This window comes from Eublepharis macularius, chromosome 17, assembly GCF_028583425.1.
Source record: "Eublepharis macularius isolate TG4126 chromosome 17, MPM_Emac_v1.0, whole genome shotgun sequence".
Lineage (NCBI taxonomy): Eukaryota > Metazoa > Chordata > Lepidosauria > Squamata > Eublepharidae > Eublepharis > Eublepharis macularius.
This window is the reverse complement of record NC_072806.1, coordinates 14,546,327-14,564,502: the sequence shown is the minus strand read 5'-3', so window position 1 is coordinate 14,564,502 and position 18,176 is coordinate 14,546,327. Positions and strand designations below refer to the sequence as shown.

Below are 18,176 nucleotides of genomic sequence, written 5' to 3'. Positions count from 1 at the left end.
AGGCTGGTCTTTGCCAGGAAATGGAAGTTTTTTTTAAAAAGGCCAACGTTTTTTATTTTCTGGGGCTCAAGGCGGATTACACAAAGTAAGTCAATGTAATCAACAGGATGAGACATCCAATAAAGAATGCTATAGAATATGGATTGTAGACATCTGGAACCAACCAGAAATCTGAAAACGGAACCGAAAGAAAAGAAGACGTATTAACTCGGCACATTAAATAATGCAAAAAAATGTATATTAGGACCCTACTTGCAGCAACAAGCAGTATGAACTACACGTGTAGTACAGGCCCTAGTCCCTAACCCTTTACCTAAGTATCCTTCTGACTGAATTGGTTAAAGTAAAGCCCAGTTACCTGTGTAGAGAAGCCCTCTTGAATAATTTGGTTTTGCATCGTTTGCAGAAAGCCAGGAAAGTAGGAGTCTTCCTCGCCTCATCAGGTGGGCCTTTCCAGCTGCCCCTGTCCAGAGCCAAAATTTTTTACTCCGTATGTGTGGCATTACCACAGTGCCCTTTTTTGTAAAAATGGAAAGCAGAGGTTCTCGGGATGCCTGTTTGTTTGACCACACAAGATTCCAGGTCTTAATGAAACCCATGTTGGGTTCTGAAGAGGCACCTCTCTCAAGCTCATGCATCTCACTGTTGATCCTTTTAATCACAGGCAGGCCTGCGGGACCAGTGCTGAACAGTTCAGGGCCAGCTGGAACAAAGCTCCGCTCCCCTTTGGTTGGAAGCAAGATCCCCACCCCACGAGGAGGCTTGAATAAAAGCACTGGCAGAACGTATGCAAAGCGATGACGTGAATCTCTTCTTTCCTCTACCTGGCTCTGAAATTCTACTTGGCAAGTGATGGCAACTCCTTCACCTCGTTCTTAACCAGTCAGCTCTCTCTCTATTTATGATTTTTTTGGCTATGATTGGCTGGTCCTCTCTGCCCCAGGGATTGCATCCACCCATGCTGCTGTTCACATATGGGAGGCTGTGCATTGAAAACTCTGTGCCGTTCCAGGAGCGTCATGCCTGCAGGGCCACTATTGCCCAATGCCAGCTGCTCCCCCTGGTTTTCAAGGTACCCAGTAACTTCCCATCCTTCTTGCAGGCCAAAGCAGGGAAGTGGAAGCAGGCCTTTGTCTTTCTCAAGCCTCAGGTTCATTTTCTCTTAAGCTGAAGGCCCGTTTGCAAAAACAGTGTTCTATCTGGGCTGCCATGTTTCGGTGGCGTTTATCACAGTCTTCTTATCCTAATTCTAACAGTTTTCCCATGACACTCTGATTTGTAATTGCGATGCATTCCCAAGGCAGAGACCTTCCCCTAGGGTGATCTGCCAGGTGCTGCTGTTTGGTCTCCCTCCCCCTCTCCTCTCTTTAATGGCACCTGTAAATCGTCACCTGACACAGGTGCCCTGGTGGCAGGGCCAGCTTTCTTCCCTGTTTAAACTAGACATGCCAGATGCACGTGTGGATCTAAACACCACAAGCTAGACAATCAGGGCTGTTGCTCGTGGACTGCATCTCCACACCCTCTCATGTTTCCTTTCTCTTGTCTTGTCATGCCATTGGCCCCTCCCAGGATCAGTCAGAGACATAACAACTAAACATTTTTGAAGTTTCAGTTAAGATCAGCCTCTGAACTCAACACTGGAGCATTCACGTGGTGCAGATTTTGGCTGGGCTGTGTCATTTCAGCTTTTGGGGAGGGGTGCTCGGGTTTGAATCTTTGAGTACAAAAGTAGCATGCGTAGCATTTTCCTTTGCCTTAGGATCGACAAAAAAATGGGATTTTTTTTAATTGGGGAGGGGTTCAAACACTTAACCCCCCACCACCGCCACCTGTAGAGTGAACTGGCACAGTCCCACAAAAGCTACACCTGGAACCATGTCTGCTCATAGAGGAGCAAATAAGCATCCCAGCCCACAGAGCACAAGAGGCAATCGATTCCAGTCCACAGTTCACAATAGACAACGAATCAATTTATTCAGCACATTGGCTTTTAGACACACGTCAGAGAATCGAACATTTAAAACGTGATGCGCAAGAGACAATCCTGTTGCCCCAACAATATAGTAGGGAAGCAGAGAAGGGAGCTGAGACTGTCTCATGCACTTCTCACGGTTCTGTTTAAAATGGAACCGGCCGGCGCTGCAGCATTGACAAGGCCAGGTTTTTTTAAAAAGCAGACTTCTGGTTCCAAAGGGGATATCCCAGCCTCTCTAGGGCTTCCTCTCACGCCAGCGCATGTCGCTCAGTGGTTTCAGCATGGATACTTTGGACTATAAAAAAGCATCTGTGCCAGCCACCTCAGTGCAGCTTGTTCGCCATTAAGGAGCATTTCAGCTGTCGTAGTAGTAGTGAAGTAGAAAAGCGGCTACCAAATGTTTTAAATTAAATACAAATAAATAAAGGAGCATGCAGAGCATGTTCTGGTCTCCTCTCTGTTCACGCAGGGCAACGATGCTGCTCAGTGGGCCACAGGAACTGAGCCCTAAAGCTCACCCCGTAGTCCTTGGTTATACACAGATGTTCCTTGGCAAACAAGTCTGTGTGGAAAGGGTCGCTTGAGTGCAGAAATCTAATGAAATTGTGCATTTAATTACTGGGGAAACCTGAACCAGCAGAGGATGCTAATCACATTGTGAAAAGGCAGTCGTCGTCGTCCTTCCGTCTTCCTTCCCCCACCTTTGAAAGGATGAGCCAATTGACAGCTTTGATAAAAGCTCTTTTGTGGTTTGTTGTGTAGTTGTGGAGGAAAACCAAAGTGCTGCACCGGTGGAAAACTGGAAGGGACTGAAGGAGAGGCACTGAAGAGAGATGTAATAAATATTTCAAGTAATGTTTTTTTAAATATTCACATTGAGGAGTAAAATATCTATTTACTAAATTTATTACTAATTATTACACCTCTCTTAATAGCTCCGATAACTTTTTGCTTATTTCCCCTTTGTTTTCAGTCTTACAGGATGTGTCAGAGCTGCAGTTGTAATCAGTAGGCTTTTGAATTACACAGAATGCTTCAGCATACCAAACAGAGTGCTGCTGGAGAGCACGACTGCTTAGTACAGTGTTTACCATGCTTTCAGAATATAGACAGTAGGGTTTGGTGCTCCCCCCCCCTTGGAATAAAATGAGTGGCAAGTTCCCTGGCTCCCTTTTGCACAATTGGGGTCATGGTTGGGGCCTTGCTTTCTAGGCAGTGGTGATGCTGCTGTCGTTCCCCTGGGGCTGTAGCGTAGACTGTGTCAGAGCATCCCAGGGCACCCTTACCTTGGGGATGATCTTGCTGAGAAGGAAATCCATGCTCCGTTGAGCCTTCTCCACCCAAGGGACCAATAGCTGGATGCATCTAAAAGAGAAGCTTAATGTTCAAGGCTTTTCCACACAGGTTATCTGCCCTAGGTCAGTGGTGTTGAGGAGTGGGATTTTTCCCCTCTCCACTTCCCAACAGCATCATGGTACATTTGTGCACCTCTCAGGTTTTTCTCCAATCTTTCCTCAACCTGTTTTGCTGCAACATTTTAGAAAAGATCAAAGCAAAGCTGGGATGGCTCCTGTGTGGGCCCGAAAGTCCAGAATGGCCACCACAGGGACAGGGAAAATGCAGGGAATCAAGCCATCTGGAAAGCCTGTTGCTGATGCATTGCATCAGCAGAAAAACATGCTGTGTAAAAAAAGCCCCTTTTAGCAGTTTGGTAATAATACGTTCCTCAACACATGTTCGTCATCAGGGACTATTAAAGGCAATTGTCGGAACCATCCAAGATTTGTTAGGCTTCCTATCTTTAGTGTTACACAGTGTCATAAATATTCTTGGGAATGGTTTTTGCAGCCCAGTCCTAAACATGGGTGCTACTACGAAACAGCCTTTTTCTTCCAGTATTGATGCCGTTTGAGCACTCATTTGTTTTTGAGAATCCAGACTATGGGGTACTTCCACGTTAGTTTGAACAGAGAATCCAAATGACGTCCTTGGCAGCCTAGTGCCCTCCAGTGTTTCCCCCTATTGTCGTCTCACCCTTTTAAAATTTCTCCCTTTTCTGCTTCTCACGTGATTAATTCCTGTCCTCTCCACAGTTTTTATGAATTATAAATGTGGGAGAGGCAGAAAAATTAAATGCTGCTTTCCACGTTGCAGAGAAAGTCTACTTTTATGATGATTTTTGTTAAAAAAGAATAAAATCAAACACTCAACAATGAGAGCAGTTTTGCCTTCAGAATGAACAGCGCTGTGTTTTCCGTCGCAAACCATTGATTCACAGCGGTCGTGGCTGACCACAGAGAGAATGAGAAACAATTATTAATATCTGTAAAACAACCGTGAATGAAAATTGCTCAGAGAGGCTTGCTAAATTGGGCTCATCTCCAAGCAGAAATAGTAGGATATTGTTGATGGGGACAGACTTCTGTGGGGACTACAGCACTGTATTAAGAGTCTTGTGAGATCCCAGTTTCATGGCCCCTCTCATGAAACACTCCAATGTTTCCCCAAACTGTTACTTTCCCTAGGTAGATTTTTCCTAGATCATTTTCTGGTGTTTTTTTAAAGCTCTGATTTCTATCAATTTCTAGTTCCTTCCGCAGTTGTACTAGAACCCTTTCATGTGTGAACTGACATAGTGTCTCACCTGGCTTGGAATTGTGATTTGAGTTTCTTGATGGTACATGATAGATACTTGCACTATATATCACACTATTAGCATTCTTATCAAGCTAGCTCCTTGTACACAGGTAGTAAGAAAACAAATATCTTTGTGGGTGTCACCAGGAAGCACCTGAGGTTTATTTGGTAGTAAGTCCCTCCAAGTTTGATGGGGCTGAATCCCAAGTTAAGCATATGTAGGATTGTGGCTTTAGGATACTTACATGTTTCCATTTAGGGTGAGGAGCAGTTCTGCTGGGTTAAAAATAATAGTTCATACCCAGCAGTCAACTTTAATAAAGTCTTATGGGTAGCTTGCCTTCAGCTTCACAGCTCTTTGGGGGATATTTGCGTCACCTTACCTCATTAGATCAAGGTAAAAGGTAACTGATTTAGAAATACAGCCCCAAGCATAGCACCAAAGTATCCCCAGGGACTGTAAGCCTCCCTAATTACATAACTTTTAAGGAGTAGGAGAAGTGTTGGGGCATAACTCATTTCACTACCACGAGCAGGGAGGTGGCCACAAGTCTAGGCAGATGGAACCATAGGTGAGAAAAGTCCGAGGAGGGGAGAGGTCTAAATTGCCGTTTGCCATAATGGTCCAGTGGAACCTTCTTGTATTTCAGAATACCGAACACTGGATACCCCTGACAGAGGGTGACCAAAACTCAGGGGCTTGTCAGAGGCACCTGGCTGGTTGTTGTTGGGAAGATGGATGCTAGGCTGGATGGACCTTTGCATTGGTCCTGCAGGGGTTTTCTCTTTATTGTTGGTGTTGGGCTGCCTCATTTTCTCTCCTAGGTTTGGGCTACATGCTTAGCAAGCCAGAAGACAGTTTGGTGCCCTCAGAGCCCTTGTTATTGATGGTGGGGGGCTGCATGTGCCACTTGAGTTGTATATCCCTGCACATATCTGTGCCCGAACATGTACACATTATCTCAAGGTACTCACTAAAGTATATGTTTCCATTCCACAGGACGTAACTGTGTGGGGCAGAGCAGTCTTACCTCTTTCACCCCCCAGTCAGGGAAGCAAGGAGAAGCTGCCTCCATTCTCTCCCCAGCCCAACATCACTTGTAGCAGCTGCTTTGGAAAACATCCAACATCTGCTGCGTTTTGGTCAGAGGGAGAAGGCAGTGTAGCAGCTCCATTGCCTACTGGCTGGTGGGTGTTCTCTCTCTCACTCTCGCACACGCACACCCTCCAATACTTTCTTTACAAGACGTTTTCTTTGCCTATTCTTGTACCTGTATCTCTTAAAATCCTCAGTCCTGTCCCATGAAAGCATGGCCATCTCCAAATGGGCAGGTGCTGTGGGGAGAGGGTATCATTGCAAGAGGCAGATGGCTCACAGAAGGTGATTCCCCTGCTCCCCGTTCCTGAGAGAGCACTCCGCTTTGCTGGTTTAACTCCATGTTGCATCAGGAAATGTATGATAGGAATGGGGGCAGAGGGGGCATTTTCAGGGGAGAAGTGGCAGGGAGGTCTTAAGCCATCCCCTGCCCACCTATTTCCCCCTCTTCCAGCCATCTCCACCGCTACCACCACCTCTATTTTGACCACAACCAGGCAATGGGGAAAGGTGGGAGGTAGTGCCAGGCGATACAAGGGGGCAACACTTCCCATCTGCTATTTTGTCCCTTAAAATGCCTCACTCTTCATACGCATTCAGGAAATTAGGGTTGGGAACCTGTCTTTGGTGACATTTCCCACCCGTGGCAATCTTGGCTAAATTTATTGGCCCATCTCTAAGAGATGGCAGTGTGTTTGCAGTAACAAGTTTGCTGTGTAGAAAGGCCTCCTGAGGTGTACGCGGCACATGCTTGTGCCAGGTAGCGAGGTTTCTCCATTTTGCCTGGCACTTTCTACCCACCTGTGGCTCCATTGTCATCTTCAGCTGGGACGACAGCTGGTGCAGGTGCAACACAGCCCTTGTGTGGTTTGAACAAAATGTACAAAGGGACAATTTGCTGGATAGCAGCAGTGCTGATTCCAGAGTTCAGCAAATGCCTCTTTTGTTACCTTAGATCATGTTTGTACTGCTTTTCTCTGATAATAAAAGTCTATATTTCAACTAGAGTGAACTTAATGTATTGTTTTGAGGGTGGGGGTTGATTTTGATTTAGAGGCTGTTCGACATTAGCCACTCAACATTCGAGTTAAAACCCACTGATTCTGGAAGAAACACAAGCTCAGGCTTTGGTGAGTCTCCAGAGGGAGTTTCAAAACTACAGGGAACAACTGAGAACACCTCTGTGTGCCCTTGAGGTTCTAAAGTGGCACTTGAGGGCATGTTCATGCTCACACTTAGTCAGTCTTGAAGATAATAAATTAGGGGAAGAGGTAAGGCACCTGTTTTGCATGCAGAAAGTGCCAAGTTCAGTCCCTGGTATCTGTAGTTAAAGATCTTCAGGAGATAAGTGTAGGGAAAGATGTGTGTCTACCTGACTCCATGGAAAGCTGTTGACACTTACATGCAAAAGTGGGCAACGTAGGTCAATGGTGGAAGACTATATATATATATGTAAACATTACACTGGAGCCAGTCCCAGATAAGCTATTTTTTTATTTTTTATTATTAATTTTGAACCAGATAAGCTATTTAAGGCTTTGCAGATTGTTAGTTGCGCTGGGAGAGTTCAGCTTCCGAAGATGGTCTTTAGAGCCCATCAGCCCCCTCACTCACACTTTGCTTGTAGTTTTTAAGTTAATATTTTTAGGAGAATCTTTTGACGCAGCCAACCAGCATTAGCCTTACTCTGCTGCCTCTTGAGTAGTCCTTTTACATGTCTCCTCCCCTTTCTTTTTAATTTGTTCATCATTGCTGTATCCCAAAAACTACACAGGGAAGAGTTTATGCACTGATATTTGGAATAAGACTGGACAGCCTAGGTGTTCCACTTCTGCCATGTGGCCAGTCATTCTTTGAGATCCAGAGTTCCATTCCAATCCTTTCCTGGGCTCTATTTTGTCTCTGGTTATGGAGAGTTCAGACGCTGTTCCAGTGTTTTCTGTGTTGTCCTCCATATTGTTTCAGGCCTGATTTGTGGTGTTCTTTAAAATTTTAAACACCATTGCAGCACCAGTCGCCCGTGTGTGGAATTGTCAAAAGAGAACTGAGACTTCTTAGAGTTATTGTCCTTTAAGTTTTCCTTACCCTTTTTGTTTTAAAGCCACCTTCGCACCTGTGGGATTAATTGTTCTCTGTTCACTCAGAACACCCTGGTAGTCTTGAACGCTTCTCTTATCAGTTTTTTTGTTTTTTAATGAATACTTTTTTTGGAGCAAAATCACCTTTTGATAAGTTTCTTGTTTTGTTATAGGGTATGCTCTTAAATAGTTACGATTATTGGGGCGGGGAATGTTTTTTGACAGCAGGATTTGAGTCCAGTGGCACCGTAGAGACCAACAAGATTTTCAGGGTATAAGCTTTTGAGAGTCAAAGCTTTCTGAAGATACCTGAAGAAGGGAACTCCGGCTCTCTGAAAATCATGTTGGTCTCTGTAGTGCTGCTGGCCTCAAATCCTGCTGTTCTACTGCAGACCAGCAAGGCTACCCACTTGAAAATATGTTTTGAGTAATTCAGTGAGTGTACTAGGGGGTGAAGCCTGGGGAGCTATAATTCCAGGAGATCTCCAGCCACCACCTAGAGATTGGCAACCGAACTCGGGAAAAGGAGCCTAGCTCTTAGGTACCAGAGCTAGAGCGTTTCCACCATACGGTAACAAGGATAGCGCGTCAGGACCTGCAGTCGCTTTCCATTTGAGACCAGAAGCGATCGCTACCGGTAGCAGGTGGCTGTTCTACCCTTTAAAATCTATGGTATAATAGCCCCGCCCACAAATAAGAGGGCGGAGACTCTTCGACTTCCGTTAGGAACGGGAGAGAGGCCGGTCACGGGGGGAGAGGGATAGTTCTACGCACGCGGTTCCCTAGACCGCCTTGAAGATTTTACATCCGGTGTCCTAACCCCGGAAGCGGCTGCTCGTGAGGGAAGGCGCGATGGCGGCGGTGAACGAGGAGGACGGCGCCTGGCCGGAGGTGACGGACTCCGGCCGGCGGGAGCTGAGCCTGACGGCGGGGCCGGAGCTGGAGCGGCGCGTGCGTGCGGCGGGGGGCCGGCTGCCGTCGGCCCTGGGCTCGCTGGGGGCGTCGCTTCGCTCGCTGGAGGTGCGCGGCGGCTGCGCCTGCCTGAGGGAGCCGGGCCCGGCCCTGGGGCGGCTGACGGGGCTGCACACGCTGGCGCTGCCCGGCTGCGCGCTCGGCCCGGCGGGGCTGGCCCAGGCAGCGCGCCTCCTCCCGCCCACCCTCCGCGTCCTCGACCTCTCGGGCAACGCGCTGGAGGAGCTGCCCCCCGAGTTGGGCGGCGCCGAGGCCGGGGCGGGCGAGGCCAGAGGGAGCGCCGGCGCCCTGCCCGAGCTGCGCCTGCTCAACCTGCGCCGCAACCGCCTGCGCCAGCTGGGGCCCGGCCTGGCCCTCCACGCCCCGGCCCTGCAGGAGCTGCTGCTCGGCGGGAACTGCCTGCGCGCCCTCCCCGGGGGCCTCCTGCCCGCGCCCAGCCGCGCCCCGCCCTTGCCCCTGCTCGGCACCCTCGAAGCCGCCGGCAACGAGCTGGAGGAGCTCGGCCCCGAGATCGCCCGCCTGGTCGGCCTCAAGGTAAATAGCAGTTAAGTGGTTGGGTTGCGAATCAGAGCTCTGTTGTTGGTTCGAATCCCACGACTGCCTTGAGCTCAATAGGTGGCCTTGAGTAAGCCTCTTCTCTTACCTGTATTGTGGGGAAATACAGTTTGTATCTGTATTGATGGGGAATACAGTTCCTCAGCTGTATTATGGGGAGAATAATCTTACGTTGTTCACTGCACTGAGTGGGTACAGATCTGTTAGAAGGGTAATATAAAAACACACTGTTTGAGCATATTATATCTCAATCGAGCATATTACATATCAATCAGTGCTGCTGTAGCATAGCAGTTAAGTGTCCGGGCTGCAAATCGGCAGCCTGCTGGTTGAAATCCCCCTACTGTCTTGAGCTCAGTAGGTGGCCTTGGGTGAGCCACTCCTCTCAGCCCTCAGTTCCCCAGCTGTATTGTGGGGATAATAATATCACTTTGTTGACCACTCTGAGTGGGCGCTGATCTGTCTAGAAGAATGGTGTATTAGCACATGGTTGTTAATTGTCTTCCTGGGGGAAAGTGTGGAAACGGAGCTTCGTTGGTGTCGCAGGATTTGAGTCCAGTGGTAGCTTAGACACCAGTGAGATTTTCAGGGTATGAGGTTTCAGGGATCAGAGATTCTTTCTTCAGATGCCTTCTTCCGTTCTGAAAAAGGGAGCTTTGATTCTTAAAAGTTTATACCCTGAAAATCATGTTGGTCTGTAAAGTGTCATTGAACTTCAGTCCTGCTGTTCTACTACAGGCTAATACAACTACTAACCTAAAGTGTACTTGTTGCTGTGGCTTTTCCTTAGGTGTCTGTTAAAATGTAGAAACATTAGAAGCTGTTTGTCAAAAGGCTCAGGAAAATTAAGCAGGTTTCAGTCAGTGCCTCGAGAGTCCCATTCTTTACATCTGGGGCTGAGCTATGAAAAGAGAGGTTTGCCTTTCTCATTGAGTCTTATAGACAGATTACACAATGCAATAGGACACCTTTAATAATCAAAGTAAGAGAATTGGGATTGCAGAAATCTGAACCAGAATAAGTACAAACATGTCAAACATGACATGTCGAATAACTGGGAACAGATATTTTAGCAACAGATAACACATGCTGTGCACAGTAGTAAAGTCCACAGATCCATGCCCTTCATTAAAATATCTCCTGAACCATTATGTTACAATGTAACCCTATTGCCTTTATAAAAACTTCCTGGATTACCCTACCTGATCACAGGCAGGGCATTTCAAGGAAGGGGCCAGAATGAGCTATTTCGATTTGTCAGCTCTTGGTTGAAGGTTGAGGTATTTATAGGACTTGAACCTAGGAAAGACTGCAGTGAAAGAGGTGACATTATCATGTGACTGTTAAAACCTTACAAGGTCCTCAGATCTTTTGGGTTTTTTAAAAAAATCTGGATATGAGATTGCTGCTGTACTGAATGCATGGCCTTGTCTGGGCATCAAAGTGAGCTACTGTGGAGTGATTAGAATGTCAGACTAGTTTCTGAGACCACCCCTTCCAATTTAAACTGTCACTTGGCCACTTATGTGGAATTTTGGGGGTGGAGGGTAAGAAAGAAGTGTGTGCGGTATTCTGAGATACTTAGAAGAAGAATATGATGAAAATGACAAATTTGCTCCTCTTTGTTTAAAGTCATGCACTTTTCATATGCTTTTTGCTTAAATTCTTTTCTTTTTGTAGACCTTGGACATCTCCAATAACAAACTGTCTGAAATCCCTGCGGAGTTAGCAGACTGTCCAAAGCTGAAAGATGTCAATCTGAAAGGCAATGCCCTGAAAGACAAACGCCTTGAGAAGATGGTAAACAGTTGCCAGACAAAATCCATCTTGGAGTATTTGCGAGTTGGAGGGCGAGGGAGCGGCAAAGGGAAAGGAAAACAGGATGGCGCAGACAAAGAGGAGGCTCGGCGGAAGAAGAGAGAGAAGCCAAAGAAAAAAGCAAATAGTGATTCGGAAGATGACGAGACAGAAGAGGCACAGAAGCTGCTGGTCAGAGTGCTCCACATCTCCGAGAATCCAGTTCCAGTAATTGTGAAAGCCAACCCAAGAGTCAAAGAAGTCCGTCCCTATATCGTGTGCTGCGTGGTGAAAGGAATGGACTTCCAGGCAGGCAATGCTTTGAAGAGGTTTCTTTCTCTTCAGGTATATGAAAAAATTGTTGGTTGGTTAATGGGCCTGATCCTGCTGATAGTGAAGTATTTGTCCAGTTATTACGCTTGTCCCATAAAGATAAAGTATGAAACATTCTGGAGAATATTGACAGTTAATGACAGCAGGTTAGTCACATGTAGTAGATTACAATCAAATAGTGTTAATTCAGCAAAAAAAAAAAAACAACCACAGCTGAAGAACAAAGAAATAAATTCCAAACTGCAGCATGAAGAATAATGGCTCTATGATCCCAAAATGCTTCTCTGTGATCGCACATTAGATTTGTTCCTCTGTGCATTGGGGAGGGGGCAGCTTGTCTCATTAGAAAAGGGGTATTTGTTTTGTTCTGAAGAGGTGCATCCTATCTTTAGGCTTCTTGAGGTGGTTTACAAATCTAATGGAACAAAGTTGTGTTTGGCCTCAGCGAAGATCCTCCATCCAAGAATAAATTAACAGATTTTCTTGCTCTATATTTAGTATCCATGCCAGAGGGCCAGCTTTTTTCTAGCGCTGCTCCAGTATTGGCAGCAGAACAAAAAGCAGTTGCTCCCCTACAGCACACATCTTTGCTCCCTCAACCTGTGATCGAGGCAAATAAGTATCTTTAGGTCGGAGTGGGAGTTGGGGTTTGCCCTGCCCTTACGATTATTTCTGCAGTAGTTCCCTTGGTGGTTATTAAGATGGAGCTTAATAGAATTGTTCTTCCCCCCCCCCCACCCCTCATTTAGCTGTTTTGGTACAGAGCTAGCTTTTCCAGGAGGCCGCACACTCCACTTGAATCAACAAGCAGAGCAAAGAATGGTTCAGGGGGCCTTCTGATAAATATAGGCAATGTTGTCAGAGTAGGGAAAAGCTCCGCCGATCCTTGACTGCTTTCCTTTTCTGACTCTCTCTCAGGGTAGTTGATGTGACAAGAGTCAGTGCGGTGAAAGAAAGGGCGCGGCTATTTCTTGATGCCAGTAACCAACGTTTTTATTTGATGCCTTCGTTGAAATTTTAGACCAAACTCCACGAGGACATCTGTGACAAGCGAACGGCAGCCACCATCGCCACTCATGATTTGCGACTGGTTAAAGGTCCTCTCCTGTATGATGCTCGACCTCCAGACGATTTGAAGGTGAGATGTACCCCAGATGGAATTGGGAACTGATGTTCCTGTGGATATATGAATTAAAATGTGGAATTTGTTGCCAGATCATGCAGTGATGGTTGCAGGCATAGACAGCTTTAAAAGGGGAATTAGACCAATTCATGGACGGATAGGCCTATCACTGGCTACTAGCCATGGTGAGCAAGGGAGCCTCTGCATTCAGAAGCAGTACACCTCTGAATTAGAAGTACCAGGAGGCAACATGCGGGAGAACCCTGTCCTCTATGACCTGTTGTTGGTCCTCCTGGTTGGCAGACAGGATGCTGCCACTGGTCCAGCAGAATTCTTACATTCTTAAAGGCACATGGCAAGCAGAAGACTTGCTATTCAGTTGACTCTTTCTGAGCCCACAAACAGTCCAGCATGTGTTCTCCAGCTGTGGCCAGCTGAATACCCTTTAATAAAACCACACAGCAGGGTTGTTGTGAGAGTAAAATGGCAGAAGGGACGCTTCGTGCAGCAGCATGGGCTCCCCTGAGAAAATATGTGATAAAACCTGGGTCAAGTAAATTCTGTTCAACTGTGACCGTGAGATGTCTCCACTGAATTCAATTATTTTTCTTAGTATCTTTTTTTTCCCAGCTGATACATTTGATGATTTTTAATCAGGCAGAGTTGGTCCGTTCCCTAAATGATAGGGTTTCATTTCTCAGTCCTGTTAAATCAGTTTGATTATAAAGTTTATCCTAAACCAATAAGCTCATAATGAATGAATCCAATATAAAACCTTCTTTGGGCATGAAATTTGCAGCTGAAGCTGGCTCATGGCATGAATGGACACGTGGCTGCTTCTGTCTCATTGACAGGGAGAGCCCTCAGTTGGAGGTGGATCCGGGCATGAAGGGAAGCTGCCTGGCTACAACCTGGGCTACATCCCGGGCTCTCTCATAGTAAGAGGTTGCTTTGGGGTGATGCCCCCTCCAAAAGAGCTGCGGTTTAAGGGATACTGTGGAGCTCATCCAAAAACTGGTGCTGATGCGAATAGCCCTTAACCTTTGCCTGGTACTCATCTTGCAGATTGCTCCCTTGGGCCGGAAAGAGATCAAGGCAAAAGACCTCCTGCGCCAGCTGCAGTTAGAAGCTGATGAGCAGAGGAAGCAGAAGAAGAGGCAGAACATTTCTGGGCTGCACAAGTCAGTGTTAACACTGGGGCACTGCATGTCTCATGTGGAGGGAGGGAAATTGAGGGGAGGGGAGTGCAGGGAGCGGGCCAAGAAAGCTTTGTCAGCGCAGGAAAGTTAGTGCAGAACAACACAGTTGAAGAGAGAGGGGTTCCTGAACCCAGTCACATCCCTTCACTTGCAGAAGCCACTTTGGGCATTTGGTAAAAGACCGATAGGCTTCCATGCCTCCAGTCTCCGCCTCTGCCCTTTCACCAGCTTTGTCATTTCTCTGTGTCAGTCTGCAGAGCACAGGACTGGTGAACAGCAATTATTGCCTGGCTTGGCTGCCTTCCCCAAGCCCTTGGCTAGCTAGAAGTCATACTGAAAATTAGTTGTTATAGAATAAGCTGAGATCTTCCTGGCCCAGGCCCATTTAACATTATTCGGATAGGTCACACCAGAGGAAGGGCTTTTATCACCCTGCCCGTGCTTCATGGCAGCTGGTCTTTCCTGAAGACGTGGGCCAGCTTGCAGTTAAACCGGGTTATTTTATTCAAATTTTGAAACAGAGTCATTTTGAAAGCAGTTGTTGATACAGGATGAAGGCAGGGTATCAAATTCCACTTGGCCAGCACATGCCCCCTCGCATGTCCCACAGGAATGCTTAGGACCCCTGCCATGTTTGGGGGATGAAAGATGGGCTTTTTCATGCTGGAAACTGCAAATTTGCAGAGCACATACATGAAAATGCACACTGTAACTGAATGCAGTCGAAACAAACTCTTGAAATTTCCAGCTTCTCTAGAGTTTGATGAGTTTTTTTAGTGTTCACAAGAAATCTATTTGGGGGGAGTTGTTTCTTGTGGGTATTTGTTGTTGTTGTTGTTGTTGTTCCACCATTTTCCATTTTCTTGATTTATTTCTATTTAGATACCTTCAGTTGCTAGATGGGAAAGAGAATTACCCCTGCCTTATAGATGCTGAGGGTGCTGTGATTTCGTTCCCACCCATCACAAACAGTGAGAAGACAAAGGTAGAGATCATTTAAAATCAGTTGAAATTCCACAGCAAGAACTGCAGGATTCTGACACATTCGTAAACGAGGCAGATGCGGGGTGGTTTGTGTCATTTTTGTGACTCCACATAAATCTGTTTTTGCTAGTTGAGGGCTACACAAAGGCACTGAAGCCTCTCACCTCTGTTTGAAATCTTACCCTCTCGCTCGCCTGTTTCGCTTCTGAAAGTTCTAAAAGATTTTTAAACGAACTTGATAGCTGAGATTCATCCCTGAGTATGATGCTTGGTCTGTAGCATAAAACTCTTGAAAAGAGAGAGAGCCCAGTGAACATTCAACGCAATCTTGTTGAACTGCCAAGTTCTAAATTCTTTGAGACCTACTTATCTCCCACTTCATTGTCAAGGCATTCTACTCTACACATTTCAACTAAGTTTGAATGTGTTCCACTGTTCATGACTTTCTCAAGGAATGCTGGGAATTGTAGTTCTGCAGGGGTGCCGAGAATCTTTTGTGGGACATCCTTGCAAAAAGGTGTTCTCAGAGCCCTTTGGAGAAAGCCTTGGGAGAGCTGTTGCTTTTGCAGGTGCCTGTGAATAGGGGGGGGGGGGGGAACCAGAATAAGATTCCACAAGATAATTCTTGGTAGCTCAGGTCAGCCCAGCCTTCTATCCATGTCCAGTTATTAATTTTTTCTTCTTTCCCTTTATTCTGTGTCTTTGTTCTGTGTGTTAAGCTTGGAAAGACAACTTCCGATGTCTTTCTGGAGGTGACAAGTGCCGCCAGCCTACAGATTTGTAAAGATGTGATGGACACTCTCCTTCTGGTGAGGACTTACTCAGTTGCTGATCCCCCCCCCTCCTCCACAATCTTGGTTCTGCACACTCTTTAACTATAAATTCCTATGTTTGCTGTATGATAGGAAATGCATTTGAGATACGGTTTAAAATTTGAAGCCAGGTGTGCCAAGTAAACTTGCTTATGACACCCAGCACCCCAATTAAATTGAGCCCTCTATGTGTGTAGTGGTTGCGTGCCAAAGGTCCATGGCTTTTGTGCAATAAAACCCTCCGTGGTCTGTTGTTGCAACTGCACCAACCACTCTTACTCAATGGAGGCTGAGCACAGAGCATGCGTTGCTGCTCTGTGTCTTCAATTTCCGTTTCATTTGCTTGGGAGGAAAAGCCGACAGCTCTTTAAGCATCAGTCTTACACAGTGCAATCTTGATCTCTTTATCACAGAAAATGGCAGAGCTGAACAAGTTCACTGCTGAGAATAAGGATGGGGAAGTGAGTTCTGATCCCGAATCAAACGAGATTCTCCCATGCAAAAACTCGGCCCTCAAAGAAGTTCCCAAGAATTCCCCACTAATGCTGGAACAGGTTCGGGTGGTCGACATGGATGGCAACTTAAAGGTCCTTTACCCTTCAAAAACTGATCTCAGTACAGTCTCGTCTCTCCTCACTGTAATTCATTAAGCACCAATGGTTTCCTCGCCACACAGCTTCTTTTTGAGGGCTCGGGTGTATATTCTACCATAGCCTTGTTTTGCAACATTTTCATGTTGTACATCACTGCTTTCCTTTGCAGAGGATTCAGGCAGCGGAATGGGATGTTGTAGGTCTCGTGGAAGATTCCAAGGCTGCTTTGGTTCATCAAACGTAACTAACCTCATGCCCAATCCTGGAAGCAACACAGATTGCTCTTGGATCACGGTGCTGAACCATATTTATTTTTACACAATAATGGTATTGCCCCCGGGGAACTCAAGCTTCATTGGTGCATTGTCTCACAATAACAGCCCTGTTTGGCAACTCCCTTTTTGACATGGGAGGAGCAGGCAAAAGCCAACATTGCTGACTCTCTCCTGACCAGCCAAGGGCTCTTTAACCTCCTCCTCTCCAGTGTAAAAAGAAACAGCCAGGGCTTTCACAGAGTGTTACACAGTTGCTCCATCCTGTGTGTGAACACGGATTTGTGTAAGGGGAGACATCATCCAAAGCCTCTTGACACTGTTAGCCCTCTTACGTTGCTCTCTCTGCTAGTTAAGGTGAATTTGATTGTTGCATAAGGGGGAGTGGGAGGAGAATCCCTGGGACGGGAGGCTCTGGTGGCAGCAAAGTAAAAGCCTTCATGCCCATTGGTTCAGTTCCTAAGCTGCTGCAGGCAAGGAATCAAATGACTGACATGTAGTTTTGAAAGCAAGTTTGGTTTGTGTCATGAAAAGGTGGCTTCTGCTTGCCCCTGGGTCCATTGCGCGACACTCTTTTGACCTATGAAGTCAAAATCACATGGGATGCCCGCCAGTGGGAGCATCCTGAAAAGCCTCATGGTTTCTCTTCTTCGTGTGTTGCCAGGCAGCATAAGATGAAGCCACAGAAGCACAGTGGCTGGAGCATGAACCGGGCCTGTGAGCTTGTGTTTCTTGAACTAGCAGCTTCCACCTCGCCCCAAACACTTCCCCCTAGTAAACCACTTTTCACACGCATGATCCTTTCAGAAGTTGGAGATCGCAACAAAGCGGGGATCAGAATCTGTCATTTGAAGAGAACTCAAACGTCCCGCTCTTGAGCATGCCTAAAGTACCTTTTTAACATCCTGTTTCTAGCACTTACTGGATCGCATGGAGAAATATGTCCAACAAATGGTGTCAAAAGATTAGGAATAAAATTGGAAATACAAACTCATACGCACTTTGGTTTATGTCATTTCAGTGCCACACTTTTTAACTGGCTGGCTCAGAATTTTCACTTCTCAGAATAGCCGTTTCAGAATTAGTCTCTTATCCATTACATATGCCGCACCTCTATTTTTGATGTACTAACCATGGTGCTTGTTGCTAAGCAAATTATCCAGACTTGATGCTCATGGAGCTTAACCAAGCCAACTGAAGTACTTTTCTGCTGAAGAGAGAAAAATACCTGTCTCCCCTTTTTAAGGTTTATAACAAAGTCTGCCCTGGTTCTTTTTAAATAGCCTTTATTTTGCCTGAGTTTCAAAGCTGCTCTATCTGGATCTCTAGCTAATGCTGACTTAACACCTTGTGGGGAACCAACAACTTTGAGGCAGCTGCCAATTGTCTAAATGCTGTTATTTTGATGAGAGTTTTAATTTTGCCTCTTTGGTTGGGGCTGAGTTCTTGGAGAAAGTGCTGTATGGGTTTTTTTTGTTTGTTCGTTTTGGTGGTTGTTTTATAAAGTAGCCCTTGCCATGATTTAATAAAAGAAGTCCAGAACAAATACCATGTTTTCACCTGATTCCTGAGCACCATCAAGGAAGGGTGCCTGGTGGATTTCAAAAACAGTCTTTTGTAGCCGTGACACCACCACTTGTATAGCCCTAGCTAGCTGGTAATGGCTTAGATCCAGCAGTACACAAGTGGAAACATTTAACAGACAACATAAGATCAAGATGGGTAGCCATGTTACTTTGTCTGTAGC

The 18,176-nt window shown here is 46.2% G+C and overlaps 2 protein-coding genes across 3 annotated transcripts in view; both read left to right on the top strand.

The window, feature by feature from the left end:
• The window catches only part of CEP104 (centrosomal protein 104), a 33,574-nt gene extending 26,856 nt beyond the window's left edge, over window positions 1-6,718 (top strand). For both annotated transcript variants that reach the window (XM_055001866.1, XM_055001867.1), the window contains exon 22: window positions 665-6,718. In XM_055001866.1, the coding sequence (XP_054857841.1) occupies window positions 665-801 (137 nt within the window). In that variant the 3' untranslated portion in view covers window positions 802-6,718. The remainder of the gene's footprint in view (window positions 1-664) is intronic.
• A 1,857-nt stretch (window positions 6,719-8,575) lies between these two features.
• LRRC47 (leucine rich repeat containing 47) lies at window positions 8,576-17,423 on the top strand. Its single transcript, XM_055001970.1, has 7 exons — window positions 8,576-9,295; window positions 10,997-11,458; window positions 12,468-12,584; window positions 13,635-13,750; window positions 14,651-14,753; window positions 15,472-15,561; window positions 15,978-17,423. The coding sequence occupies exons 1-7, from the start codon at window positions 8,642-8,644 to the stop codon at window positions 16,212-16,214; spliced, it is 1,779 nt and encodes a 592-aa protein (XP_054857945.1). The 5' UTR covers window positions 8,576-8,641; the 3' UTR covers window positions 16,215-17,423.
• The last annotated feature ends 753 nt before the right edge of the window (window positions 17,424-18,176 follow it).

Coding starts and splice junctions, on each gene's coding strand:
- LRRC47 (XM_055001970.1), top strand. CDS start 8,642: ATGGCGGCGGTGAACGAGGAGGACGGCGCCTGGCCGGAGGTGACGGAC. Junction 13,751..14,650: donor AACATTTCTGGGCTGCACAA/GTCAGTGTTAAC, acceptor ATTTCTATTTAG/ATACCTTCAGTTGCTAGATG. Junction 15,562..15,977: donor TGATGGACACTCTCCTTCTG/GTGAGGACTTAC, acceptor TCTTTATCACAG/AAAATGGCAGAGCTGAACAA.